This window comes from Ilyonectria robusta (genome assembly GCF_021365365.1).
Source record: "Ilyonectria robusta strain PMI_751 chromosome Unknown BGZ61scaffold_2, whole genome shotgun sequence".
Classification (NCBI taxonomy): domain Eukaryota; kingdom Fungi; phylum Ascomycota; class Sordariomycetes; order Hypocreales; family Nectriaceae; genus Ilyonectria; species Ilyonectria robusta.
In genome coordinates this window covers 222,941-247,456 of record NW_025764436.1, presented here as the reverse complement: position 1 = coordinate 247,456, position 24,516 = coordinate 222,941, and the positions used below count along the sequence as shown (strand labels likewise).

The 24,516-nt window shown below is 54.9% G+C and overlaps 10 protein-coding genes across 10 annotated transcripts; 6 read left to right on the top strand and 4 right to left on the bottom strand.

The window, feature by feature from the left end:
• Window positions 1-8: 8 nt before the first annotated feature.
• BGZ61DRAFT_79197 (uncharacterized protein) lies at window positions 9-830 on the top strand. The gene has a single exon (XM_046257100.1). It carries the CDS (start codon window positions 255-257, stop codon window positions 717-719), a length of 465 nt encoding a protein of 154 aa, XP_046110238.1. The 5' UTR covers window positions 9-254; the 3' UTR covers window positions 720-830.
• A 1,703-nt stretch (window positions 831-2,533) lies between these two features.
• On the bottom strand, window positions 2,534-8,306 carry BGZ61DRAFT_341241 (uncharacterized protein; the record flags this gene model as incomplete). The annotated part of the gene is made up of 2 exons (XM_046239384.1): window positions 2,534-7,750; window positions 7,815-8,306. The coding sequence occupies 2 exons, from the start codon at window positions 8,304-8,306 to the stop codon at window positions 2,534-2,536; spliced, it is 5,709 nt and encodes a 1,902-aa protein (XP_046110237.1).
• Window positions 8,307-9,011: 705 nt separating this feature from the next.
• On the top strand, window positions 9,012-9,743 carry BGZ61DRAFT_440261 (uncharacterized protein). The gene has a single exon (XM_046244462.1). It carries the CDS (start codon window positions 9,175-9,177, stop codon window positions 9,652-9,654), a length of 480 nt encoding a protein of 159 aa, XP_046110236.1. The 5' UTR covers window positions 9,012-9,174; the 3' UTR covers window positions 9,655-9,743.
• An 852-nt stretch (window positions 9,744-10,595) lies between these two features.
• Window positions 10,596-11,379, bottom strand: BGZ61DRAFT_79178 (uncharacterized protein). The gene has a single exon (XM_046257099.1). It carries the CDS (start codon window positions 11,141-11,143, stop codon window positions 10,655-10,657), a length of 489 nt encoding a protein of 162 aa, XP_046110235.1. The 5' UTR covers window positions 11,144-11,379; the 3' UTR covers window positions 10,596-10,654.
• On the bottom strand, window positions 11,198-12,147 carry BGZ61DRAFT_317886 (uncharacterized protein; the record flags this gene model as incomplete). The annotated part of the gene is made up of 2 exons (XM_046238896.1): window positions 11,198-11,604; window positions 11,655-12,147. Coding segments are annotated over 2 exons (900 nt in total), but the record flags the coding sequence as incomplete, so codon positions are not given.
• Window positions 12,148-13,533: 1,386 nt separating this feature from the next.
• On the top strand, window positions 13,534-15,256 carry BGZ61DRAFT_79132 (uncharacterized protein). The gene is made up of 5 exons (XM_046257098.1): window positions 13,534-13,813; window positions 13,876-13,963; window positions 14,020-14,391; window positions 14,535-14,903; window positions 14,958-15,256. Exons 1-5 carry the CDS (start codon window positions 13,633-13,635, stop codon window positions 15,040-15,042), a joined length of 1,095 nt encoding a protein of 364 aa, XP_046110233.1. The 5' UTR covers window positions 13,534-13,632; the 3' UTR covers window positions 15,043-15,256.
• Window positions 15,257-15,579: 323 nt separating this feature from the next.
• On the top strand, window positions 15,580-17,761 carry BGZ61DRAFT_440254 (eukaryotic translation initiation factor 3 subunit D). Its single transcript, XM_046244461.1, has 3 exons — window positions 15,580-15,884; window positions 15,963-17,202; window positions 17,261-17,761. The coding sequence occupies exons 1-3, from the start codon at window positions 15,671-15,673 to the stop codon at window positions 17,559-17,561; spliced, it is 1,755 nt and encodes a 584-aa protein (XP_046110232.1). The 5' UTR covers window positions 15,580-15,670; the 3' UTR covers window positions 17,562-17,761.
• A 340-nt stretch (window positions 17,762-18,101) lies between these two features.
• Window positions 18,102-18,763, top strand: BGZ61DRAFT_440252 (uncharacterized protein). Its single transcript, XM_046244460.1, has one exon. It carries the CDS (start codon window positions 18,166-18,168, stop codon window positions 18,451-18,453), a length of 288 nt encoding a protein of 95 aa, XP_046110231.1. The 5' UTR covers window positions 18,102-18,165; the 3' UTR covers window positions 18,454-18,763.
• Window positions 18,764-19,578: 815 nt separating this feature from the next.
• Window positions 19,579-21,264, top strand: BGZ61DRAFT_526529 (uncharacterized protein; the record flags this gene model as incomplete). The annotated part of the gene is made up of 2 exons (XM_046252969.1): window positions 19,579-20,259; window positions 20,311-21,264. The coding sequence occupies 2 exons, from the start codon at window positions 19,579-19,581 to the stop codon at window positions 21,262-21,264; spliced, it is 1,635 nt and encodes a 544-aa protein (XP_046110230.1).
• Window positions 21,265-23,303: 2,039 nt separating this feature from the next.
• BGZ61DRAFT_79035 (uncharacterized protein) lies at window positions 23,304-24,427 on the bottom strand. The gene has a single exon (XM_046257097.1). It carries the CDS (start codon window positions 24,165-24,167, stop codon window positions 23,604-23,606), a length of 564 nt encoding a protein of 187 aa, XP_046110229.1. The 5' UTR covers window positions 24,168-24,427; the 3' UTR covers window positions 23,304-23,603.
• Between the last annotated feature and the right edge of the window lie 89 nt (window positions 24,428-24,516).

Below are 24,516 nucleotides of genomic sequence, written 5' to 3'. Positions count from 1 at the left end.
TCAGCCAATTCGCATCTCGCAACCTCGCATCACGTCGAAAATGGCCCTCAGCTAGCCCACATGAACGACACCCCACGACGCCCACGGACGCCCACGGGCATATCCAAAAGCATGTTTCACGTCAGACACACGGGTTCAGGCACACGCAACCTCTCGGTGTCCCAATCCAGCGACCGGCGGGAGGCAAACCGGCGCCATCTGCAGGCAAATGCGGCAGCTGGCGTGCAAAGGCCTTTTAACAATTTCTGTCACCAATGCTTCAGCCGCTGAGACGTAACAGCTCGGTGAGCCCGGCAGTGGCGGCAGTGGCAACGCGACCGATGGCCCTGGGCCCGTGCGTGCGGAAACAAAACAATAGCTCGGCATTAAGGACGGAAAGTCAAAAGGGCCAAAGAATAGTCGACAAACATGACCAGAGCGACAACGAAGAAAAAAAAACCAAGCGCAAATCGGACAAGGGTGCTATGCACGTGTTTGCTTGGCTGCATTCTAGGCGTCTTGGTCAGGACGGCGTTGCCCCGCTGCCCCGCTGCCCCATCTTTGACGGCCCCAAGTGGGAAGGACATCACACGAGCACTTTCCGTGCTCGCTCGCGTGCGCTGCACCTGCCCGACGACACTCCCGCACCACATGCAACGCACGAGACTCCTTCTTCACCCGCAAAGTACCTCCTAGTCTCTAAGTGTATTAATCTCGCAACGTCGGATCCTGCCCATTGAAACCTTGGGCTGTTCCCTTCGGTGAACCAAAACGGTCGTCTAGTTGGTCATCAATCAAGCCATTCATCAATAGGTAGTCAATTCTATCCCGTGGAATCATTGCCATTGCACCTCTCCCGTCCGACTTTCCTCTGTCCCTCCGTTCCTCTTCTTTCATCTTGAGTCTTGAATCTTTCACATCCCCTCCGCTCTCTCTCTCTCCTTACTTGCTTGCTCCCTCTCCCTTTCACCCTCATCACGACTTTAACCATTACGTACCTACGTACCTACCCACCGCCACCCCAGCTCCCCAGACTGCATGCCACCCACACACTACAAAAATGCCCACGCTCACATGCTCACTCGTACATCCAAACTGATTGGTAACTTTCCCTCTCTGAGATCTGAGCTGGAATATCCTCCTCTTCCCGGCTTCATCTCTTCTCCTCTCTTATGCTTCCGGGTCATATTTTTGCCTACAAAGTACATGACCCGACCATCACAGCTCCGCAAAGGTGCGCCATCCCTCTCATCCTCGCAGCATCCAATGTGGGCTGATCCACCATATGCCCTCGTGATGCTCATACAGAGTTGCATCGTCTCGGGGAATCCAACTCAATCTCAAAGGGAAAAATGCCCATATCCATTCTCCTCCACCCGTCAGAGAAGAAACGCACCTGGAGAAGTCATCCGAGCCCGCTGACTGGACTGACACAACCATCCCCGTGTCTCATCTCCACACAAATCTACGGGCTATTGATAACCATAACGCCATGCTTGCTTCCACGTCTGCATTTGACAGCCGCCTAGCTCGGGGTCCCTTGAACAATTGAGGAGGAGTCCTCTCCACGCCTAGACGAGGATTGGCTTGACAACGGCGTTGCAAAGGTCATACCGGGGTTGGACAAATCACAACGGTTATCAACCCGGGCCGGTGTCCATCAAAGCGGCATTTCTTCGACGGCACCTTTGCTGCTCGGTTCGCGGACCTTTCTCTCCCCTGCTCCATCATTCCTGGCTCTCCCCTCCTCGCTCTTCTCTGGTCTTGCTTTTTCTCTCCGCTCACAATTGCTCTCACACTCCTCCCGGCGAGATTGTGCGAGAAGGTTAAAACATAGCTACATCACTCTCTGTCGGCAATCGATGGATAGAGGCGTATATATAGTAAGTATGTATCGTATCTTGGTCTCTCATACACTGCTGGCAGGAGCCGCCTGTCACAATGGCGACGGCGGTGGCAATGGAACTAGAAGTGGATGCGGTGGAGACGTCTTGACTGTTCTCTTCTCCTCTCCTCGTCCCATCTCGTCTCCGCAAAATCACCGCCACGTCGACCCCCATCACGCCCAAGCTCGTCACCACGAAGAAGAAAAAATGACCGCCGCCTCATCATCGTCCGCAGCACTAGACACGCTCGTGCTCTAATGCTCTTTTCCTCCCTTGACTTATCTGCTTGTCCAAGTCTCAAAAACCAACGCGACTAAAATGATCAAACTCCGTCCGATTCCGTTTGCCTGATAGATGCTTACTCGGTTCTTTGACGCGAATTCCAGTCTTGTCGGTCTGCGATGCTCTCTCCCCTGCATCACCTGCATCACCTTCCACCTGCTATTTTCTTCCTTCCTACCTAGCTACCCCCACAACGATACATCTGTGCGCTTTGATGAGAGGACTGCTTCACAATACAGCTCAGCTCAGCTCAGCTCAGACCTCTCCACGCAAACGCCACGCTACAATCCAGACATAGGAAAAATAATATGAGAAGAATAAAAGAAATGAATGAATGAAACCAGATTGTATAGATATTCTGGCAAGATCCCGCAGAGGAGCATCCTTTACTTCGCCGGTCGGGGTGTAACCTCCTCGGCGTCTTCGTCGATGCCAGCCCGCGTTGGCAGAGGCCGCGGCGTCGCATCAACGCTGTCTGACCCCGTTTTGTCGGCGAAGCCCTCACTGTTGTGACTTGGGTCCGGTGGAGTCTGCGCTGACACGGTAAGCCCACCCTCCAGCAATCCCATTTCCATCTCTTTGGAAGGCGTGGTCACCACCTGCGTCACAGCCTCGGACGTACTCTCAGACCCCATTGTGACACTGTCGTGACTGTTGGCACGCATCATTTCGATGCCGAGCTTTGAGCTGGGGAGGCCTGCCTTGCCGAGTAATTGTTGGCTGCTGCGTCCGAGCTGCTTCTCCCGGCTAGTTCCCAGCTCATCGTCCTCGTCATCTGCGGACTCAGTACCCTCCGGGGCCAGTCGTTCTGTCGCGTCTTTCCTTGCTTTTCTCTCCAGCGACCGCGGTTCGTGCTCCATCAATGGAGGGGCCGACTGCTGGGTGAGTAGATGCGGGATGGGCTTTCCTAGCACCTCAAACGCGTTCGCGACGTCATTGTCAGTGGTGATACCCAAGCCACCTTCGTCCCATTCATTTGTCGTCTTGCGACTAATGACAACCGGGACATCATCTGTTGTCACCGACTCCGAGTCGCCAAACAGTGATGAGCTAATGGAATCTTCTCGGCTCGACATCATTGCCGTGCCCAGGCGCCCAGCGTAGATTGACGACGTTGATGTTGGGCTATCTTCCACTCGGGCGTTGGCCTTACGGATACCCAGCGGCACTGGTCTGGGCATGCCTGTCGATGTGCCTGGTCCGGGCGACTCTGGTCTCCATTGGCACAAGCCTCGCAAGACCTCAATCAGCTTTGATGAACTAATGGGCTTCTCGATGAGCGAGTCAAAGTAGTGTGGCGCTTGTAGTTCCTTCAGGTAAGCCGTGATGGCGACAATTGGGGTGTGCGAATTGGCATTCTTCGTCTCTCGAATCATGCGTGCCACATCTGCTCCGCTGATTTGAGGCAGCTGATACTCTAAAAAGATGACATCAAATTTGATCTCGCTCATCGAGTATCGAACCGCCTCGGATCCATTGGCCACAGAAATGGTTCGGCATCGCAGTTTCTCCAACAGCTTCTCCATCACCATCCGCGATACAGGATGATCTTCGCAAATGAGGACATCCAACGGCCGGAAGGTGGGTCCTGCATCAAACGCAATCTGGGACAGTCGTCGTGAGCTCTGCCTGCGTCGCTGAACTCGGAGGAGTGCGTTGTGCTTCTCTCCCTCGTTATCCGAAGATGAGGGAGACATATCAAACACCTGGCTCCTTCGGTTTCGATGGTGATGCAAAATGTCAGACGCAATAGGGCTGCCGTCTTGCGACTGGGATCCCACGGTCAAAGACCGCGATCGACCAGTAGAAGAGTTGCTTGACTGTCGTGGAGTCGAAACAGTCTTTTGTGGCGACAAGGAGAGGGGAGGCGGAGGTCCCGTCCCTCGGCTCTTGGCAGGGGATGCCCCCACTGTGGTAGCGGCCTTCTGGAGGCTGGGCGGAACCTTTGGAATCTCGAATGCCGAGTTTGGCTGGAGCGATGCACCTGATTGGTGGGAAAGACTCGACGAGTTACTGGAAGCCTTTCTTCGTCCCTCAACCCCTTGTCCAGCCACGAACGAAACAAGCAACGGAGAGGATGGCTGGGAAATCCGACTTGGAGAGGCGTTTGAATGGTTGAAGCCAGACGGTGACTGTGGTCGGTTCGTTGCTTTGGCATTGGAGATGGTCCTTTGGATCGGGTTGGAGAGAACGGGGCTTCCTTCAAGTGACGGTCCGGGCGAGATGCCGCCAACACCTCCGGAACTAACGGAAGACGGCTTGCTCTGGGCGGCCAGCGCCTCTGCCCGCAGTTTCTGGATCACGTCTTTGTTGGCCTTCTCTAGGACAGGAAGATTCTTAAAGGTAAAGTTCCCGAAATCATCCACGGCGACTGGTTCACTCAGTCGCCTGGACTTCAAGTCTCGCACATGGGGCGGAATATGCAGAGGCATGAGTTTCCGATTCATCGAGTTGACTTGCGATCGTACTCGAGAAAGGGCATCATGCGGCCGTTCAGGGTACTCGGAGCCAGCCGTAGAGGACGGCGGTGAGGTTTGGTCTTCCATCTCCTCCGCAAAAGATTGCAAAACTGCGCCTCTGGCGTCAAAGTATTCTGTGTCCTCGGGATTCTCTGGCTCGGGTACAAATTGAGCCTCGTCCTCAACAAGCGTTTCCCAGTTCACATCTTGGAACCATGAATGGTTACGGATTTCCTCTCCACCAGAGGAGAACTTGTCGTCCAGGTTAGAGCCCAGGCGCTGTTGAGGCTCCATGCACAGTAGTTTGTTGATGAGGTCCTTCGCTTCTTCGGACACAGGCTCGCACTCGTTCTCGTCCGGCCATTGGATTTTACGTGCAAGAATGTTTTCGAAAACGTGTTCGGCCTCCCCGGCGTGGAAAGGCGGAATTCCGTAAAGGAACTCAAACAGAATGCAGCCTACGGACCACCAATCGCTAGTCTCGTCCTGCTTATCACCCTTGACGGTTTCAGGGGCTAGGTAGTCAGGAGTGCCCACAAATCGTCGATTCGTGTCCTCCGGGTTGAAAAGGGCCATGGGGGGAGGCATCATGTTTGCTGGCGTGAGAGAGTTCCTGTGGCCACCATCCATGCTCATACGGTGAGCAAAATGCGCCGGCAGATCTGGTGAGCCATGTGCAATTGCTTCTTCATCCAATGGCGATTTCAGGCTGTTTGCCTGCGATCCCGCCTCGGAATCGTTTAGAGAGAAGTTCGTGACCATGTGTGCCAGTGACTCGCTTCCACCACTGTCGCTCCGGCGACTACCAGAAACCCGGCGAGTTTCTTGGCCCAGGCTAAAATAGGACGGCTGGAAGCTACCGACATCCGGAGTCATCTGTGGTGTCATGCTTGGGGAATTAGCGTGGCCGTGTAAGTCCAGGGAGGTGGATCGCGAGGACGCAATTGATGTTGACCGGGCAAACGGCCCTTGCTTGAGCAAGTCAGGCGTCCCATCAGAATTCTCGCTATTCAGAGCTCGCTTCTGTCGTCCCACCAAACCCATGCGAGACAATCCAAAATCAGTGAGCTTGAGGTGGCCTTTCTGATCGATCAAAAGGTTGTCTGGCTTCAAATCTCGATGGATAATGCCTCGGCTGTGAAGGTGCTCAACACCCAAGACAACTTCACCCAAATACTTCTTGACCCAATCCTCAGGAAGGCCGCCCAGAACTTTGATCAGGGAAGCACAATCACCACCATTGAGATATTCCATGACAAGGTAGAGGTAGTCTTTGCTGGAAAATGTCCAGTAAAGCTTAGCAACAAACTCGCTTTCTCCTTGCCACATCATGATGGCACGCTCAGCCTTGACATTACCCACTTGATTCTTTGCAACCATGTCTGCCTTCTTGAGAACCTTGATTGCAAAGTACTCTCCTGTGGACTTCTTCTTGGAAAGATAGACACTTCCGAAAGCTCCCTTACTGATTGGCTTGATGATCTCGAAATCTTTGATCGAAGGTTGTGTCGGTCGGGGTTGAGGAGGAGCTTGGTTTGGACCTAGGCGTGGTGAAGGTGGTGGCTTCATAACAAAGTCAGATATGGCAGCTGAGGACTGCCTTCGATGGTGCTTGGTAGGGATTGGGGCGGGAGAACTAAAGTCACTGCCCGGGAGCATGGGTGACGCTTCAGGAGAAACAATGCCGTCTTGGGCCATGGGAAAACCTCGGGCCTTGATCCGCAAAGGGGAGGCAGGCGGCTGGGGTCGGGAAGGTGATTCCTGGCGTCGAGGAGATGTGGCTCCAGGAAGGATCAGGCTTCGCCGATGGCGTTGCCTAGTGCTAGCAGCTCGTCTGAGGTCTCCAAACTCAGAAATAGGGGACTCGGTCCTGGGGTAGTTGCGGGATGCAACTGACGAGGATCGCATGCTCCCTTCGCTGTCTGCAGTCTCGCTCTCGAGATAGATCGAGTCTCTGCGATTATCCCGAAGCTGAGGTCCCAAGCCACTGGGGCCGCCGAAGTGGGATCGAGGGGTCGGGCACTCCTTGGGGCTGCTCGATCTCGTTGAGGCAATGAACGAAGTTGGTCGTGAACGATTGCGTCGGTCGGATATATCCATCTGACGCAAAGCCGCAGCCAGAACAGAAGGACTGTTCAAAGGTTCGGCGTAGTTGTCATCCTCATGGGGTTCACAAGAGACTTCCGCTTCCCCTGCTTCTTGGTCACACTCCTCATATGTTTCATGGAGCTCGTCATCTCCATCCTCCGTCGAGTCCGTGAGCTCGCCAGCAGCAATACGAGCCGCCTTCCTCAACGCCTCATCTATGCAGTCTTGAACAAGAACCGCCAGCTCGATCCGAATACGCTCTGCATATTCAATGATCTTCCTGTGACGAAATACGGCATCGACCTTGGACCTGGCGACTTTTTCTGTATCAGAACACAGGAGAGCCAACCCTTGCTCTTGCTCCAGCGTGTTTGTACTCGGTGACTGCCAATGGAGAACTTGCGAAATCCGTGATTCCGATTGTGGTGATTGTGTGCGGAAATCGCCGTTCGCTTGTTGAGTGGAAGACTCCTTGATGGCGGGTGTGCTGACTTCGATGGCTGTGTCACACAGGTCCATCAAGAGTTCAACAATTCGAGCCTGTGGTCGTCGAATGGCAAATGAACGGGCCCTAGCATGCCCAAATCCACCGGACCGCTCTCTTGACCGAGGGAGGGAGCTACCAGGCGAAGATTGTGTTGACGGTGGTGGTCCGATGGGCAATCCCTTGTACTCGGCGTTCGGGATCGAGGATGGTTCGCCGGTCGTGGAGCGGCTTTTGCGGGCTTCCAGGGCATCGAGGACCTTGACAATGGAGTGGCGATGCTCGGTCAAGTTTTCTTGAGCCATCTGTACGTCCATCTCGGCTCGGTGTTCTTGGAGGCATAGATCGGTGTGCTTCTCGAACCACCAACGTGGGATCTTGCGCTCGCAGATGCGGCAAAGCACCGGAGGTGGGGGGTCTTGTTCCTCGGGGTTGTCTAAGCCACAGTCCGCAAGTTGGGTTAGGTAGCCGGCAAGAACTTCAGCACCAGAACCCAGCGAATTAACAATGACGGTGGGGAGGTCAATTTTGATCTCTCGAGGCGCGATCCACGGCCGCAGCATCCACATGGTCTAGAAAAGGACTCATCAGCATTTCGATCACGGTTAGGCCAATGCACGTATTTAAAAGACTTACGTGACTCTCACCGCCCGATACACTGTCGTACACCATGATCCCTTGGGCTTCGAGGTCGAGGGCCTGCAACCGCGGGCTCTCGGATTCGGGGTCGGCATCTTCAACCTCTTGTTTGGACAGGAGTTTCGAGAGGGGCCCAAGTTGAATGGCAAAGCGTACTCGATGGCTGCGGGAGTCGTCCTTCTGCATTGACTCGACGACGTCGGTAAAGACAGATTTGTTGTCGCTCACGATCAGGTCTGATATAGGGAGGCCGTTGACGGATTCGAACTCTGTGCCGACAACGTCAGTCCAGGATGGACTAACCCATTTGATAGTCCCGTCGAGATTGAGGTCAACAATGGTATTGAGGGTCTGCTCGGCGGCTTCACGAAGTTCCTCCCGTTCCTCCCGAATGTCCTGGCTCAAGGACCTTTCCATAACGCCGGCCTGTTGCCCTCTCAAAGAGGCAACAGCGGGGGGAGCCAGCGTGGCGCCCACCGGAGAATCCATCGTGTCTCGCAGTTGTCAGAGCCGGGGAGACGGTCCTGCAGAGTTGTGTGCGTGGTGTTGGGTGACGGGCCGTGTGATGTCAGCCGTGAGCCTGGCGAAGGAGTCGGTGGTGGGTGGTGGGCTGTGGCCCAGCGGGAAGCACAAGTGGGAGACTCGGGGTCTGGCAAGGGCGCCAGAACTACAGACCCGCGAGACTCGAAGACATGACTGAGGGTCGGCGGCGAGGAAAGTCTCGTGCTGACGGGTTGAGGGAGGTTGGACGTGGACGTGAGCGTGAGCGTGGACGTTGACGTGGTGGGAAAGTCGGAGTCGGAGTCAACCTCAACCGTCACAGGGTGCGAGCGAGAGCGGGAGCGGGAGCGGGCGCGGGCGTAGTCGCGGGCATGGACCGGGGCAAGGCGAAGGACGAGCAACGGCAAAGGGCGGACGACAGGGCCGGTCGGAGGCCGATTGACAAGGCCGGGCTCTTGTGCGTCGCTGAGGAGCTTGACGAGGTCAGAAAACACAGAAGCCGCAGGGTTGTCGGGACGCTCGTCGCCGTTGAAGGGGGAGGAAGACAAAGTTCAGCCCAGGCGCCTCACCAAAGTCGACCAAGCCGTGGCTCGCGTTCCTCTCATGATACAATAAGCGGGGAAGGCGGCGCAGGGCCCAATCACCACCCACCATCCCCGGGGGGCTACTACGTAGTAGCTTCTAGTCTGCTGAGCCTGCTTTGCTTTCGGGGTGGATGCACGCTGGTGTCTTGCGCTTTCTCACATTTCTCACACTTCTCACATTTCTCACGCTCCTCACGCTCCTCATGCTGCTCACGCTCCAGCTGGATTATTACTAACGCGGCAACCCGGGTACAGAAGCCACAGCCTGCCGAATGCCTTTCCTCAAGCCAAAGCAGCCAAGCGCAGCACGCACGCTAAAACTACTACGGTACTTCACCCTGCGCTCCTGCGCTGCCTGCTGCACTGCAACAGCGGGCGGATACGTTGATGTGCTCCGCCGTGTGGTGCGGTGCGCTGTTGTCTGTGTGTTCGTGTGTGTGCGTGTGTTGTGTGTGTGTGTGTGCGTGTGCGTGTGCCAGTGCGTGTTTCTCCGTGTGCTCTGTGTTTCCTTCCGGGGTGCGGAAGAGACGACTCCCTCACCTCACCTCACCCACCACCAAACGGAGTCGCTTGAGCCCTTGAACATTCAAGCCCAGTCAACCAGCTCTAGATTCCTTCCTCGCTTGGTTGGTAATCTTATTAGGTCCCATCTTACTCAAGCTGACTGGCGATTCTCGCCCAACGCCTCCACCCAGGGCTGGAATCTACGTGACTGTGTATACCTGGGAGGGGGAGACCCTGCACATACGTAGTAGATAGCCTCTCTGGCGATAGAATGGGAAGCACGAGACAAGGTGTAATACACATATGACCTATGTAACCCTCATCCGGTATATCCATCAGGCGCCCAGAAGAAAATGATAAAAAAGGACAGAGAGGCGGGGCTTAGAACAAACCAGAACTAACAAGGGAAAAACGCAGAAGATCGCTTCTGGTTTCGCCCTCTTCCGGCTTCTACAGATTGAGGCGTCCCCTTCCCCCCCACCCCGAGTCTCACCCTGGACCATACCCGCACATTGTTTCTCCCTCTACGAGTCTGCATCCCTCCCCATGACCTCCGCCAACCGACAACGGGCGTCGCGGAAACGGGCCGGGGGTGTTATGTGCTGTGTGCCGTGTGCTAGGATTTCTAGTCAAGTGCCTACGGCTAGCAGAGGCGGGCACCGGCGCACATCAGCACATCCAGATGCATGAAGACGACCATCAACAAACAAGATTGTCTCACTGGGGCTCTACCTACCGTTCCGTGGCGAGACCTGCAATTGGACACAGCGCCCTCATGCATTCCCAATGCTTGTGCTTGGTCTTCCCAGGCTTGGTCTCCCCAGGCTTGGTCTCCTCGGGTTCCCCCCGTGTCGTCCAGGTGCATATATCACTCACAGCTCCAGTGCTGCAGCGTGCTACCGATCGAACGACTTGGGCCATTAATCACGGGCGGTAGCACTGTGAGTCACCTTTTTTCCCCCATGGTGCCAAGGGCCAGCCGGCCGACGCAGCTTCGCATTGATGGTCTCCAAGTCTGTGAGTCTCTTCACCGCTGTCCCAATAATTCCCCTCTGCTACGCCGTGACCCGAATCCCACCCATCGAGCCGCTCAAACACTCGACTTGGTCTCATCACGGCTGCATCAATGAGCTGATTTGGCTACTCTTCCCCGACCCCATAGCCATTTACCTTGCCATTTCCCTTCCCATCAGTCACGTTCACCATGATCATCGCCCCTGATCAACCGGCTGTATCGTCGTACCCGCACTACGTACCCGCACTACGTACCCTATCAGCCATCATCTCCTCCCGGCTTCTGACTTTCCCACCTCTGCAGGACGGAGGTAGGTTCGTAGACCAATCTCCAGGGTTCCAGGGCCGGGATTGCAGGATTGCAGGATCTTCCGACACATCCACCTCCAACTGCCGGGGCTTTTCAAGCATGGAGTTGATCCGTACCGTATCGTCGTCGTTGGAGAGTGCATTCAAGCCCGTCACATGCGCTACTGTCTGCTCACTATACTTATATTGCCCTTCCAATAAGCCGCCACCACCGCCCGCTGCAGCCTCTGGCGAATCGACCCTCTCACCATTGAGCGTCTCATTCCCCTCCCACCCTCTGCCGATGGGGGTTAACTTCGCCACGGGGTACCTCCCTCGCGGGAGGCGATACGTTTGACCGAACAGAAGTAGGGTGGCAGAACAGATGCTGAAAATAGCAGCCATCAGTTCGCACCACTCCTGGGCGAACGACATGATGATAGGCACGAGACCTGGGGCCTTTGATCATGTCGAATCCGCCCCATCAAGTGCCCATTCTTGTCTCTGTTCTTCGAGCCACTCCCCTTTCTCTATCCAGAGCTGTTCTAGCCATGTTGCCAGGTCCTCGTCCTTAGTAGGGAGGGAATCAATAGGGAATCGCCGAGCCCGCACGTGGAACTTGTATCCGCTTTCGTCGCTTATTTCCGGGGCGCTGAGTGTTTCCCAAATAGAGGGTGCCTTCTGAAATGACCCTTGATGTTGATATGCAATGGTGAAATCATACACTGCCTTGACGTGCGGCGCCTTTCTAAGGTGCTGCACAGTTGTTATGAAGCCCTTGGTGCGCGGGTAGAGCAGATGCATCGGCTGCCGCCGACCTCCCGTCTTACAAAAGTCCAGCGATTCGTCGTACTTGCGTTTTGTGAAACGAGTACCCTCGCTGTAGCTGATAAGCCCTGCGTGAAATGTTAGTCCCGCCAATGAGTCGGCCTCGCGAGGTACTCACATGTCGGAAAGGCTCTCTGAACGATGTTGGAGAACACATTGTCCAGCTCGGTCTTATCTTTGAGCCAGTTGCGAGTCACTAGAGGCATCCCCATGGCCCAAAGCCCCCATCCAAGGAAGGGCACCATGCGCAGCTGAGCCTTGGCAAAGTACCGGCATCGCCCCAGCATGCCAGATCTCTGGGCCAGGGCTTGGATGAGATAGAAGTCGGACCAGGCCACATGGTTGGCTACGACGATCGCTGACTCGCCCGGAGGAAGAAGGTCGCCAGAAATGCGGATGTGAGCCCCATTCACGCGGACGAAGATGGCCTGTACCCAGGACCAAATGGACAGGGCGATGCTGGAGGATGCATCATACACACGGCGAGGCGAGACGAGTTTCAGTGGCAACAAGAGCGACAGGGCGATGTCAGCCACGAAGAGAGAGAAGACCCATGGGACCGTGAGGACGAAGCCCCGAAAGATGGTTTGGAGAGACCCGAACTGCGTCATAATTTCGGATATCAGAAGAGGTCCCTCCCGTGGGTATTGTTTCTTCAGGGTTATCAGTGTAGGCAGGGTTCCAAACAGCAACGGTAGAGACAATCGATGGTGATGACGACATCCATTCCAGCGCCCTTTGGGAGAGTCAGCGGCTGATGGACTCGGAAAAGACCAGCCTCGGTCAGCCCCGACTTCCTATTGGCCCATATCGGAGACCAAGGAGGGGTGCAGTGTGACTTCGCTCAGTGCGGCTTGACCACGCTCTAGCCAACGGCACCGCGGCTTCGATTCCTGAATCCTTCGTCCGATTCAGAAGCCTCGTGCCTGGTGCCTCAAATGGTCCAGGTCCAGGTCTGGGTCTGGGTCCAGATCCAGCGCAACATTCTCCATATATAGCCGAACGGCCTGTTTTCCCATTCGCCCGGGTCGTGGTCAAGGCCTTGAACGGTACGCTGCTCCAACTGGCTCAAGTGCGGCGAGCTACCTACCTACCGTACCAACTCAGTAAAGTGGCACTGAATTCTTCTCCCACTCATTGCCTTCGTGCTTTTTTATACCTAATGATTTAGGAAATCTAAGCCTTATATAGCTTAGCTTTAGTCCATAAAAACAGGGGCAATTTATCGAGTCGAGACGGGACGAGTGTCCTGCTTACGTACTCCGATGGCGGGGTTCTCAACGAGGCTGCCCTATCGGGTTTGGAGGGTTCAGGTCAACGTCTGTAGGGGGCTGTGCGGTCTTGGGTGCCGCTTGAAGACGCATCTCCGGCGCGTCCATGTCCTCCTGAGTCCTGACTCTGGACAGCCTGGGCTTTTCGTCGCGATTACTTCAATTTGTCTCCCTTTCCCTGTCTCGCCGTCTCTCTCGAGGCCTGTCTCGGCCGCACACTGTCCTCGATCTCCCCGCGGCCTTTCAAACGTCACTGGCTGCCATCCCCGCGCCTCCACCCGTGCTTATATCTCCCCTCCACGACATTAATCGATCAGCCTTACGTATTGTACCTTGTCTGCTGCCAGACAGAGCTGGTGGGTAGGTACCTACGGAGCTACGGAAAATTGGCCTCAAATTACCTCTGGCACTCCTGCCTTACCTAATCTCCTTTCTCCGACCACTAAACGCCGTTCGGCGACTCTGCTGGTCACTGCACAGAGCGCCGACGCACCGTCGTTTCATCTTCAAGGCGTCGCCAGATCTCCCCACAGCGTCGCATGACGCATCGTTTAAGACTTGCCTGCAAACTGCCGACGTCCTCGTCAAGAACAATCGCCTCATTGGGGACTCTGTTTGCAAGGGCATCAATCCGCCATCTGCCAGAATCAGCGCGCTAGATACGGCACTGTAGGTCAGCACATGTCCACGCGGCAGCGCAACCCCCGGTCTGCGACAGCGTTCCGTTGCGCCCTCACCTTGCACATCTACCTGGTCGCTCTACCGCCATTTCCTAGAACTAACCAATCTTCCAGGACGTCGATCGGCCTCTAACCGAGGCCAGCCATGTCTTTCTCTGCGTCACACATCCCCGCCGTTTCACAACGCTCCATGTCCTCGTCAATGTCTCCAGACCGCGGGGACGGCGGGACTGGAGCCCTGACTTCGGATGGGGAAGACAAGGGCGGCTCCTCGGGTCCCGATCTAAGCATCCTTCAGACCCTTGCCGACAAGAGGACGACCCGTGGTAAGGCCATATCTATTCTCGACTGCAAACTCAGCCGTTCAGCAACTAATACCCGGGATCAGAGGGAAATCCGCCAAAGAAGCGTGGTCCTAAGCCCAACAGCAAGCCAGCTTTGACAAGGCGCCAGGAGCTGAATCGACAAGCTCAGAGGTATGTTTGACAGTCCTCTCCCGATTACACTGCCCAATCTCATGTCCACTTACTAGGACACATCGGGAGAGAAAGGAGCTGTACATCAAGGCCCTTGAGGATGAGGTCCTCAGACTCAAGGAGATCTTCAGCAATGTCTCTCTGGATAGAGAGAGGTTGGCCGAAGAAAACAGGCACCTACGAGATGCATTGGTAGAGAACGGCATCCCATTCGGTAGTCCCGGGAGCGGAACCAGTCACGCCCCTGGATCCAGCGCATTCACGCCACCTATGACTACACACTCCACCACGCCATCAATGACCTCGTCAAGTCATGCGCCAGCCGACCGTCAGCAGCAGATTGGCGGCCATCAGCTTCGCGACATGACACAACAAGCTTCGGGCCAAGGCATGGATGTGGAACAGGCGGGCATTGATTTCGTTTTAACGTACGACAACCTCCCCTCCAAATCCAAGGCCTACCCCCAGTGATTTGATGGGAGTCTCATCATGTCACGAATGGGCGGGGGACCGGGTTATGCATCGTCATCGGGCTGGCTAACGCATTCGCTTTCGTCGAGGGGTCATGTAGTCTAGAGAAACCCTGTAAAGCGCACCTTCAGTTTTTGCTCGAACGAAAAGATGAGCCAGGAGGAGAGCCGTGTGGTCATGCACTCATGGCGTCGTGTCCGCCAGAACCCTTCCCGGAGTCGAGACCAGACCTCCCCTTCGGCCACGCTCACCTCCAGGGTGACACAGTGTGGGGACATGGAACTTGGCAGCCTACTAAGGCTGACCTCTCGACGCTGCTAGATCTCAGCAAGAAACTCGACCTCGATGGCGAGGTTACTCCCGTCATGGCGTGGGGGATGTTGTTAGCTCATCCCAGGGCACAGGAGCTCGGGGCTCAGGATTTTCAGAGGCTAGCGGATGAGTTGGTCCGAAAAGTGAGATGCTACGGGTAAGCCTACACCAGCGCCTTTTTGTGATATGTTTTGCTAACTAAAGTTCACAGTTTTGGCGCTGTCATGGAGGAGTTTGAGGTGAGAGACGCATTGGATAGCCTATTTACCTGGCAGCCTGCTATGGTTCTTGCGTGATTTGATGGGTTGGGCATTTATGTACGCTTGGGAGTATGGGTGGGTTGAGACTAGGTATCCTCTCTGGAGTTTGGGGGGCTATGATATTGTTAAGAGGGGATGTAGGATAGGAGCAATTGGGACCAGATTCATTCATTTCGATACTAGGCAACAATATACGAGAGAACACTTCTCACATAAAGAACTCGAAACTTAGATATTGACTTAACATCACATACTTGGCGAGTCAACGACGATATTCTCAATTTGATTTACAGACTCAAGCATCTCAGCTACGTTCCTGAGATATTTCCTCTGGAACCTTGATGTGAGTGGTTGAGGTTGATATCTAGCTGTAGCAATTTACCCTACACTCACAAAACGGAACGGTGGGGGGGCAAAACGGTGTGGCGGTGCTGTGGCTGGTGAATCGCCCACAACCACGCACCACTCACCAGTCTTACAGGCTTCTAGTGGTGTGCCGCGGGGCTTGGGACATTTTTTTCGCCACGCCAGGGTGCCCCACACTCCACCCCACCACAAATTCATCGTCGACGTCCAAATTCAAGCATCGCCGGTGATAAAGCGCAACTCCTCGTCTCCCCCCACCCGCACGCGCACGTCGAAGCCGCATCACAAACCACCCAACATGGCGGACTCACTCGACTACGTTCAGATCTGTGAAAGCTGCCCCCCCGGCGACGGCTGGGGTCCTTCCGTCACCACCGAGACCACCCTCAACGGCGTTCCCTATGCGCCCTTCTCCAAGGGCGACAAACTGGGCCGCATGGCTGACTGGACCACCGAGGGCAAGGACCGCGATGGACGTGGTGGCCGAGCGCAGTACAACCGCAGTTTCCGAGGTAGGATTTTCCGATATTTCGTCTCGCTATTTCAACGTCTCTTCTCCATCCATGTATATTGACGTCTTGTCCCCGCAGACCAGCAAGTCTACGGCTCCAGCCACGCCATCACCTTCAACGCCCCCCCCGCCGAGGACGAGTCCAGCTTCTCCGTTGTCAGCAACACCCGAGACTCTACCAAGACCAGATTCGGCCGCGGTGCTGTCTTCACCCGTGGCCGCGGCCAGCGTGGTGCCGCCACCAACGCTCGTGGTGGCCGACAGGCCCTGCAGAGGACCGACAACCGTGGCGGCCGACAGGGCGGCTACGGAGGTTACAACGACCGGGGCGGCCAGCGTGGTGGTGGCCGTGGTGGCCGCCGCTTTGGCTGGAAGGACTACGACAAGCCTGCTCGCAACCGTGATGCCAGTGTCAACATCAAGGCCGAGTGGAAGCTGCTGGAGGAGATTGACTTCAACCGTCTGGCCAAGCTGAACCTCGAGACCGACGAGGGTGAGGACCTGGACGACTACGGTTTCCTCTACTACTATGACCGCACCTACGACAAGCAGCCTGTCAAGGGAACCGAGAGGAAGCTCACCCCTATCGACCGTGCCGCCTACAACGTCACCACCTCTTCCGATCCCGTTATCCAGGAGCTCGCCGACAAGGACGAGGCCACAATCTTCGCCACCGATAGCATTCTCTCTATGCTCATGTGCTCGCCCCGCTCAGTTTACCCCTGGGATATTGTCATCTCTCGACAGGGCAACAAGATCTTCTTGGACAAGCGTGACAACGCTGCTCTTGACATGGTGACCGTCAATGAGAACGCTGCCGACGCGCCTCTCGATGCCGCCGATGGCAGCAAGGACACCATCAACCAGCCCACCGCCCTCGCCGAGGAGGCTACCTACATCAACCACAACTTCGCCAACCAGGTTGTCAATGAGAACGAGTCCTCCAAGGTGCAGATGGCTCACGCCAACCCCTTCTACAACTCCTCCGAGGACACCGACCCTCCCGCCAGCAAGGCCTACAAGTACCGACGTTTCGATCTCTCTACCAACGACGAGGAGCCTGTCTACCTGATCGTGCGAACCGAGGTCGACGCCGTGCAGAAGAATGGTATCAGCGGCGAGGATCAGCACATGACCATCAAGGCGCTCAACGAGTTCGATAACAAGGCTCAGGGCAGTGGTGGCGCCCTCGACTGGCGAAGCAAGCTCGTCACCCAGCGCGGTGCCGTCGTTGCTACTGAGATGAAGAACAACAGCTGCAAGCTGGCCCGATGGACCGTGCAGAGCATCCTGGCCAAGGCCGACGTGATGAAGCTTGGGTATGTTCTCCTAAATCTTACCATGTGAATTCCCGTGAATCTAACTTCCATCTTCTAGTTTCGTCTCCCGTCTGAGCCCCCGGTCCAACGACAAGCACGTCGTCCTGGGCGTTGTTGGCTGGAAGCCCCGGGACTTCGCTAACCAAATGAACCTATCGCTGTCCAACGGTTGGGGTATCGTCCGTACCATCGCCGACATGTGCCTGAACAGCTCTGAGGAGGATAGCAAGTTCGTCCTCGTCAAGGACCCCAACAAGTCCATCCTTCGCCTGTACGAGGTCCCTACCGGCAGCTTCGACCAGGATGAGGATGAGGACGAGGTGGAGGCGCCCCAACCCGAGGATGGCGCGGAGCAGTAGATTTTCGGAGGAGTTCTCATGATTGGGCAACGGCATGGGTAGGAGGATGGGAAAAGATTGCAGGTAGAAAGAGAACTTACCCAGCAGTCCTCACGTTCTAATGATTTGAAACGGTGGGCGCGGTCTCTTATGAAGAAGTCTGTACATTTTTGGTTGCGGCTGAGGCAGCCTGGTACGAAAAGAATACGTGATTGCCATAATCCTGGTATTTGGAAATATTGTGCTATGTTGATGAGTGTCGCATTTGGGAGTGATGCATTGCCTATCCTCGAGATCGCCTTGCAATCCTTGATTCTTGGTAAGAACTCAGTGGATATGTGAGCTCACGAGCATGGTACAGACTAGAGAGTCTGCCCATCTAAAGGGATCTGTGTTTCCAATCTTCATGATCCCCGTCTATGCAGATGAGATTTTAATTAACCCGACCAGCCATGAGCTCATGTAATTTCTGGCTTCTCTTGATAACTCGCAACGGTTCTCCAACACAGCACATACGACCATAGCTCTTAGAAAATACGGGATCCCGTCCGCTCTCCCTTAGTCAAGCTGAGAAGCGGCGAATTAGTACTCGGGTCGGTGACGACCGGGGAATCCTCGCTGTTGTATGTCTTTTTCTTTTGCACTTCTTTCCTTTTCGTATGTGACTCTTGAGATATTTGTTGACACAGGCGCCGCCACGACGCCTTCGACACCACGTCTGAGGTGGGAGAGAAACGGAACCATGTTATTCCATGTGTCTGGTGGCTCTTCTCGCTCATCCCTATGTTTTCCTGTCGACGCTTGTTTTTTATCCCATGTTCCCCGTGTTTGCTGTTATTTACGGGTGCTTGGCTTCATATGCACGACATTGAGATCTGAGACAGGTGGTTCGTGCCTCAGTGGGGGTGTTTGACCGCCACGTGGAATCAACAACCAATGAGTGTTGTTCGTCGAGTTCTCAACGAACTCGAGGCCAACCCCATGGAAATACTTGGCGACACAGGATGACATACACAGATCATTATCCGTCCCGTTTTCCGAGTGCGTCCGGTTGCACGCAGTCTCTTTGTTTCAGCAATTGATATCCTTGTTTCGGCGTTGGTTGGACATGCACGGCTGTCTTGTTGGTGACGCTCATACTTAAATAAACAGCTAGCAGCTCATCATCACCCTCACCATACTCATCGTCACCAAACGTTGCATTATTAGGTTGCAAAAGTATGGGTCTAGGTCTATTCCCTTCATCTCTTCATCATCGGCCCGTTTTATGAACCCAACCTGCATCCTCCGTGATTAGTACCATCTACCATTACAAGAGTGTTGTTATTCGCATGCAAATCCATTGCTATTCGCACCCATTCGATATATGACTCCAAGATTGGTGCATCACTCTTAGGTATCTCATCCGAATTTTTATGCACATGTGGGTTTGATATAAAAAAGGAAGTGAATGATCCCTAGACACTAAGGTAATTCTTTTCATGTAAAGGCCCCTCATAATGTAATGAGACAAGGAGGGGTTGTTAACACATTTCTTGATTTCATTCGTATTGCGAGAGGTATTGTAGTTGGTAGCTAAATATTAAACAGTGCGCATTTTTTGCACGCGTGAACACGAATGGTAATGCCCAATCGTAATTCACTTACATCCCCTCCGATTCGTATATCCTAAGTTTTTCATCCACTCCCCCCCAAACATTGGCATTGATTCATGAACGTTCTGGGATTGCCTGACCGCTTTCTTTTGTAGTTTATCAGCCCTCCTCACGATGTGGTCTCTATCCAAACAGTGATTCCGTCTCCCCCAAATAGCGCCGCATCATGTCTTTCTGTTTGGACTCAATGTCTGTCCTGTTCGCACATAAAAGGATCCCCATCGACCCGAAACGCTCGGCCAATTCCTTTACACAAACAGGTTCCGTTTTTTCGAGTGCTCGCTTCACTTTTCCTGATACATATATACCACCGTCGCTTTATCCTCTAGGTAGAATCCTGGGACAGATCTCTTCCCCTTTTCCGTCACACCTAGCAGCCGGGAATGGAAGATCAACAGAGAGACGAGGGACCCTCCGAGTCGGGGCCATCTGAAGCTTCTCAGCCATCTCAAGTCGACCAACCCCAATCCCAGGTCCCTCAAGATCTTGTCGCCGTTACCGAGGGTCGAACTCTTCTCGCAGGCTCAGCCGCACCAACTCGCCCCCCACACTCGGGCTGGGAGAGCTCCAGCATTGCAATGGCCAAATGCGACTTCTGCGACAAGCGCGGGCGAGGAACTGTCTACCGATGCAAAGAGTGCCGGCTCTCAATCTGCAAAGAATGCTGTGACAACGGCTGTCTAGACCAAGACTCCAGACACACCCTCGACGCTAACTCGGTCGACTGGGACCTCCATCTTCAGAATAAATCCAAGAGAGCGAAGAAGATTGCGACTACAAACACCAGCACTCGGGGCCGCGGAGCCACCCGCGCGAGAGGTCGGGGCGGTCGAGCAAGACGGACGGTTTCTTCACGAGCAATCACCGCTGAAGCTGGGACTGCCAGTCCAACGGTGACAATAGCCAGCTACGATGAGAGCATGGGAGAGGCAGGGGACGGCTCGGAGCAAGAAGTCCTTGTTAGCATCGCCCCAAGCCGACCTTCTTCGCAACAGCCTGCTGCCGCCACACAGGAGCAGAGTGGTGCACAACTGGCTCCAGCCCACCCCATTGAAATGCACCAGGTAACATCAAGACAAAGTACGAGTAGGATTCATTCACTAACACTGAGCCAGGTCCAGGCTCGCGGCCAACCACAGCCAAGCTCGTCAGGGACACGACCTCTACTCCCAATGCAGCCTTCCTATAGAGATCGCCCTGCCGAGTTCAGACGTGGTCCTCGGCCATCCTTGATGCAAGACAACAGGCCCATGCAACAGCAACTGCCTCGCGCTACTGCTCATCGACCAATTATGCCTCGACCGAGCCAGTACCGCGAGGAGAGTGCCCCATTCACTCCACGACCCCAGGATCAGTTTAGTCGAGGTCTAGTAGGTCACCAGGGATACGCAACCCATCGGGACAGAGGGTACCGCTACCAACCCTACAGACTGCATTCTCCTCGCCCAGGTCCAGCATCGCATACTCGGGATGGAAGCCAGAGCCCTTACAACTACCGTCCTTCTGCGCCATTCTCGCAGGACAGCATTCCACCCATTTATCCTCTTCAGGCTGGGCCGTCCGCTGCGGTCTGGCCCAACAACGACTCAAGCGCCCGCCATCAGGAGCCGCTTCATAGAAACACTTACTCCCTTCCGCCTCTCCGAGACATCCATCGCTTAGCCCGTCCTCTCACTAACCATCTTCCTCCGATACGACAGCACCGGGAGTATCAGCAACCTCCGCGCCCCGAGCCGCTGATCAATCGCATTGGCAGCCAACTCGAGATCGATACACTCGCCACACACGCCGACTGCCCAACTTGGCCCCTCGACCAATGCCTCCGTCACGAAGTTGCTCGCACCTGGTCTCGTCGCGGCGCACAGGCGAGTCTGCTTCGCGAGGCCCTACCTTCCAACGGCCCTGAAAACATCGGCGATACCTTCCGCGTCCTCCTTGGCGCAACCTACTTCGCCGCCATCCACCTCCAGCTCGAAATGCAAAATGCCGCGCGCATGTGGCTGATTGAGACGCAAAGGCAGTTGTGTGACGAGGGGCTCATGATGCCTGTGCGGGCGGGCTACCAGTGATCCATATATTGTTTAAGCTTGAGTGGAGGTTACGATGTGCGCATTGATACCCAGTAGCATGTTAGTCAGTTTGATTTGGACAGTTTGATTTGGCCAGTTTGATTTGGCCAGTTTGGTTCGCCCAGTCTGGTTTCGGGCTTGTCTGTATAGTAGCAGAATCAAGATATAGGAGAACAAAATGATGAGTGTTATTTCTTACGTGCGTACTTGTGAGGAAAGAAATTACAACAGAATAAACAACGAAACAGCCCTATATTTACATTTTAGACTTCTTAAGTCGTTGGATCGTTGTTTCAATGTATTTATTCACGTCCGGGAATATGATGACACGAAACCAGGTAAGTTGACGCAGATTGGTGAAGTTGTGTATTTGATGATGCGCCATACATCTTATGGATGCGAATAACAAGATCTAAAATGATGGTAGATCAATTTGTCTCGACTACGTGGCTGATGCGTGAGATGACGTACATACAGAGCCGTTGTACATAATAGCGAACAAAGGGATCGTGGGAATTTATAACCTATAACAAGGATCTACCCCGGAACAAGAGCCTCAAAACGCAGGTGACGGAACGAAAATAATTACGTAGTACGTCGTCGGAAGCGATGCCAAGCCTCGTAAGGTAGCGATGGACGGGTGGGGAGATCGAGCGTGTGTGTGGCACCCGGTAAAAGCGGCACGGCCAACGCGGGCTCTTGGCAGGCGACCAGCCGTCGGATGGCGAGGTTACGTGTCGACAGCCACACACAAGTGGAGCTGCGAGGGTAGACGAGTGTGGCTGTTCGGAATCTGGGTCATGGGGAGTGCTGGGAATAACTTGTTCGGTAACGGCGAGCCGAGACGGATGTAGAAGGGTCTTGGCTTTGATTGTGTTGTTGAGAGGTGGTGGTGGTGATGATACGGTGGTGCGTAGAGCGTAGAGGTACCCAGAGTTATAAACATCTAAGTTACCTCGGCCAGTTCGGGTGCAGAAGGCTAACTACCTCTGAGACGTAACGTCAAGTTACCTATTCCGGACGAACTGGTCCTTTCTGGGCAGGCCAGTCTTTTCCTGTAAGTACTTAGATCCGTAGGCCATCTGTCAACAAGTACCTATCATCGCTTGGCATCGCACCGTTCATGGGTTGTCAGCCGCGCCTCCGATCAGTAGGTAGCCAGCCAGCCAACCCGCCAGCCAACCAGCCGAACCAACCGCCCACCTGGGCTTATAGCAGGCCACGATCGCGCGTAGTGCGTATCGGATGTGGCTTGGCTTCGTCGTCGGCGGTTTGTTGTCCCACCCCGCCATCCATTGTGTACAACAGTACAACACACCGTAGGTTCACCGTGTAGAAAGGGTAGGTTAGAGAGTAGAGTGCCGTCCCAACAGCCCGCGCAGGCTGCCTCGCACGGAGGTCGAAGCTCTGGTTCTGGAGGGATGACCCGGCTGCGATCCATATTTTGCTACTGGGAAGCTCAGCCCTGGAACTGGCCACAGCGCTTAGCAGCACATGGATGGGTTGTTTTTTTTTAAGTGGAGTCATGACGATATCCGCCCAGTGAAGGAAGAAAAGACAGAAAGTAACTTACCGCCCGATGCTGGCTTCAAACTGTAGTGGGTTGGAGGAGGGAGCTTCAAGTTGCATGGAGCAGGTACCCTGCACAGCCACTCCACTGGAGCTGGGTACCTCTTCCAGCTACCTTAGGTACCTCACCTAGGTACAAGCCCACTGCCGCGTGCCTCTCTAACCGCTAGCGACTAACTACGTCCCTCCTAGACGGTCACCCCGACCCCGACCCAGACTCGGGATGGACCTAATTACAGCACCCACCTGGGGCACTGACTTGACCTGGCTGCCGCCGCCATCCCCAGCTCGTCTCATCATCCCAGAGTCATCCGCAGCATTTCTTCCCTCTCTTCTTCTCCCCTCCCCTCCCCCATCCCGTTTTCTTCCTTATATTTATATCGCCCGCCGGATCTCTCCCATCCGCCTGTCTCATCCACGCCGTTCACGTCGTCCACGTCGTCCATAACCCATCCATCAACAATGTCCAACCAAGACTACTACCAAAACCAGGGAGGCTATCCCCAGCACCCCCAAGCCGTAAGCAAACACCATCAGCACCTACCTGCACCGCCCGCTATGCCATTGCGTCTCTCCCATTGCGTCTCCTCCATCGCCCTCTCGATACCCGATGCTCGACAATGACGCTTGCTACACGACGCATCACAACTCAACCAAGCTCACCCAGCTCACCCAGCTCACCCAGCTCACCTAGCTCAACCTAGCTCACCCAGCTGACTCTCCTCCCAGTCCTACGGCCCTCCTCAAGGCGGTCCTCCCCAGGGCCAGTACTACGGTCCCCCACAGGGCCAGCAGCCCATGCAGTACCAACAGGCGCCCCCGCAACAGCAGAAGGGCAACGGCGGCGGCGGCAACTGTCTCACGGCCTGTCTCGCCGCTCTCTGCTGTTGTTGTGTCTGTGAAGAGACCTGCGAATGCTGGTACGTCTTTTTGTCTATTCTTGCCCATTGCATTCTTGCCGAGCCGCAATCATCTGCCGCGCGCATCGTTGGCGCAAGCTCAGCGCCGCGCTGGCGCCCCACGCTCTCCCCAGCAACGCTACGCTTCGCATGCCATTCCACGCCGCCTTTTGCTGACACGCCTCTAGTTTCGAATGCTGCGAGTGTCTCTGCTAAGACACCCTCGCTTAAAACCATCGCCACGACGCCAACGCCAAATGCTTGACTGCCGTGACAGATGACCTCCCCGTCGCCAGCGCCTGGGAAATGACCCATCCCAGATACCCCCGGTCCCTGGTGTTTGCGACAGGTGGAGCGGTGCGGGTGGAGAAGCACATGAAGAGGAGGATCAGTGGGAGCCGGAACACGGCAGAAGGAATACGAGAGATGAGACATGCAAGAAACCTGTGTATGTGCTGTGTGCGTCGTTGGAAATACGTATTAATGAGGCGCGTCTCCTTCTAGAGCGGCCTCGATGACTTTGAGGGTCGTTTTCAGCTTTCTTTCTTGTTTTCTTGTTTTCCATGTCCAACCTAAAGAGTTCAATATTCTCCTTCTACCTACCTTGGCGTACGGACGCTGCTCGCGATTTGAGCGCATTGGATGGAGGTTGTCACTTCAAACTGGTGGGAGGACATTGGGGTCGTCCCATGGGAATTGATTGCTTGCTTTTCATAATACCATGACCGCAGACCTTTTCTTTCCACGTTCTTCTCAGTGCTCAACTGCCAACCTATCCGCCCGC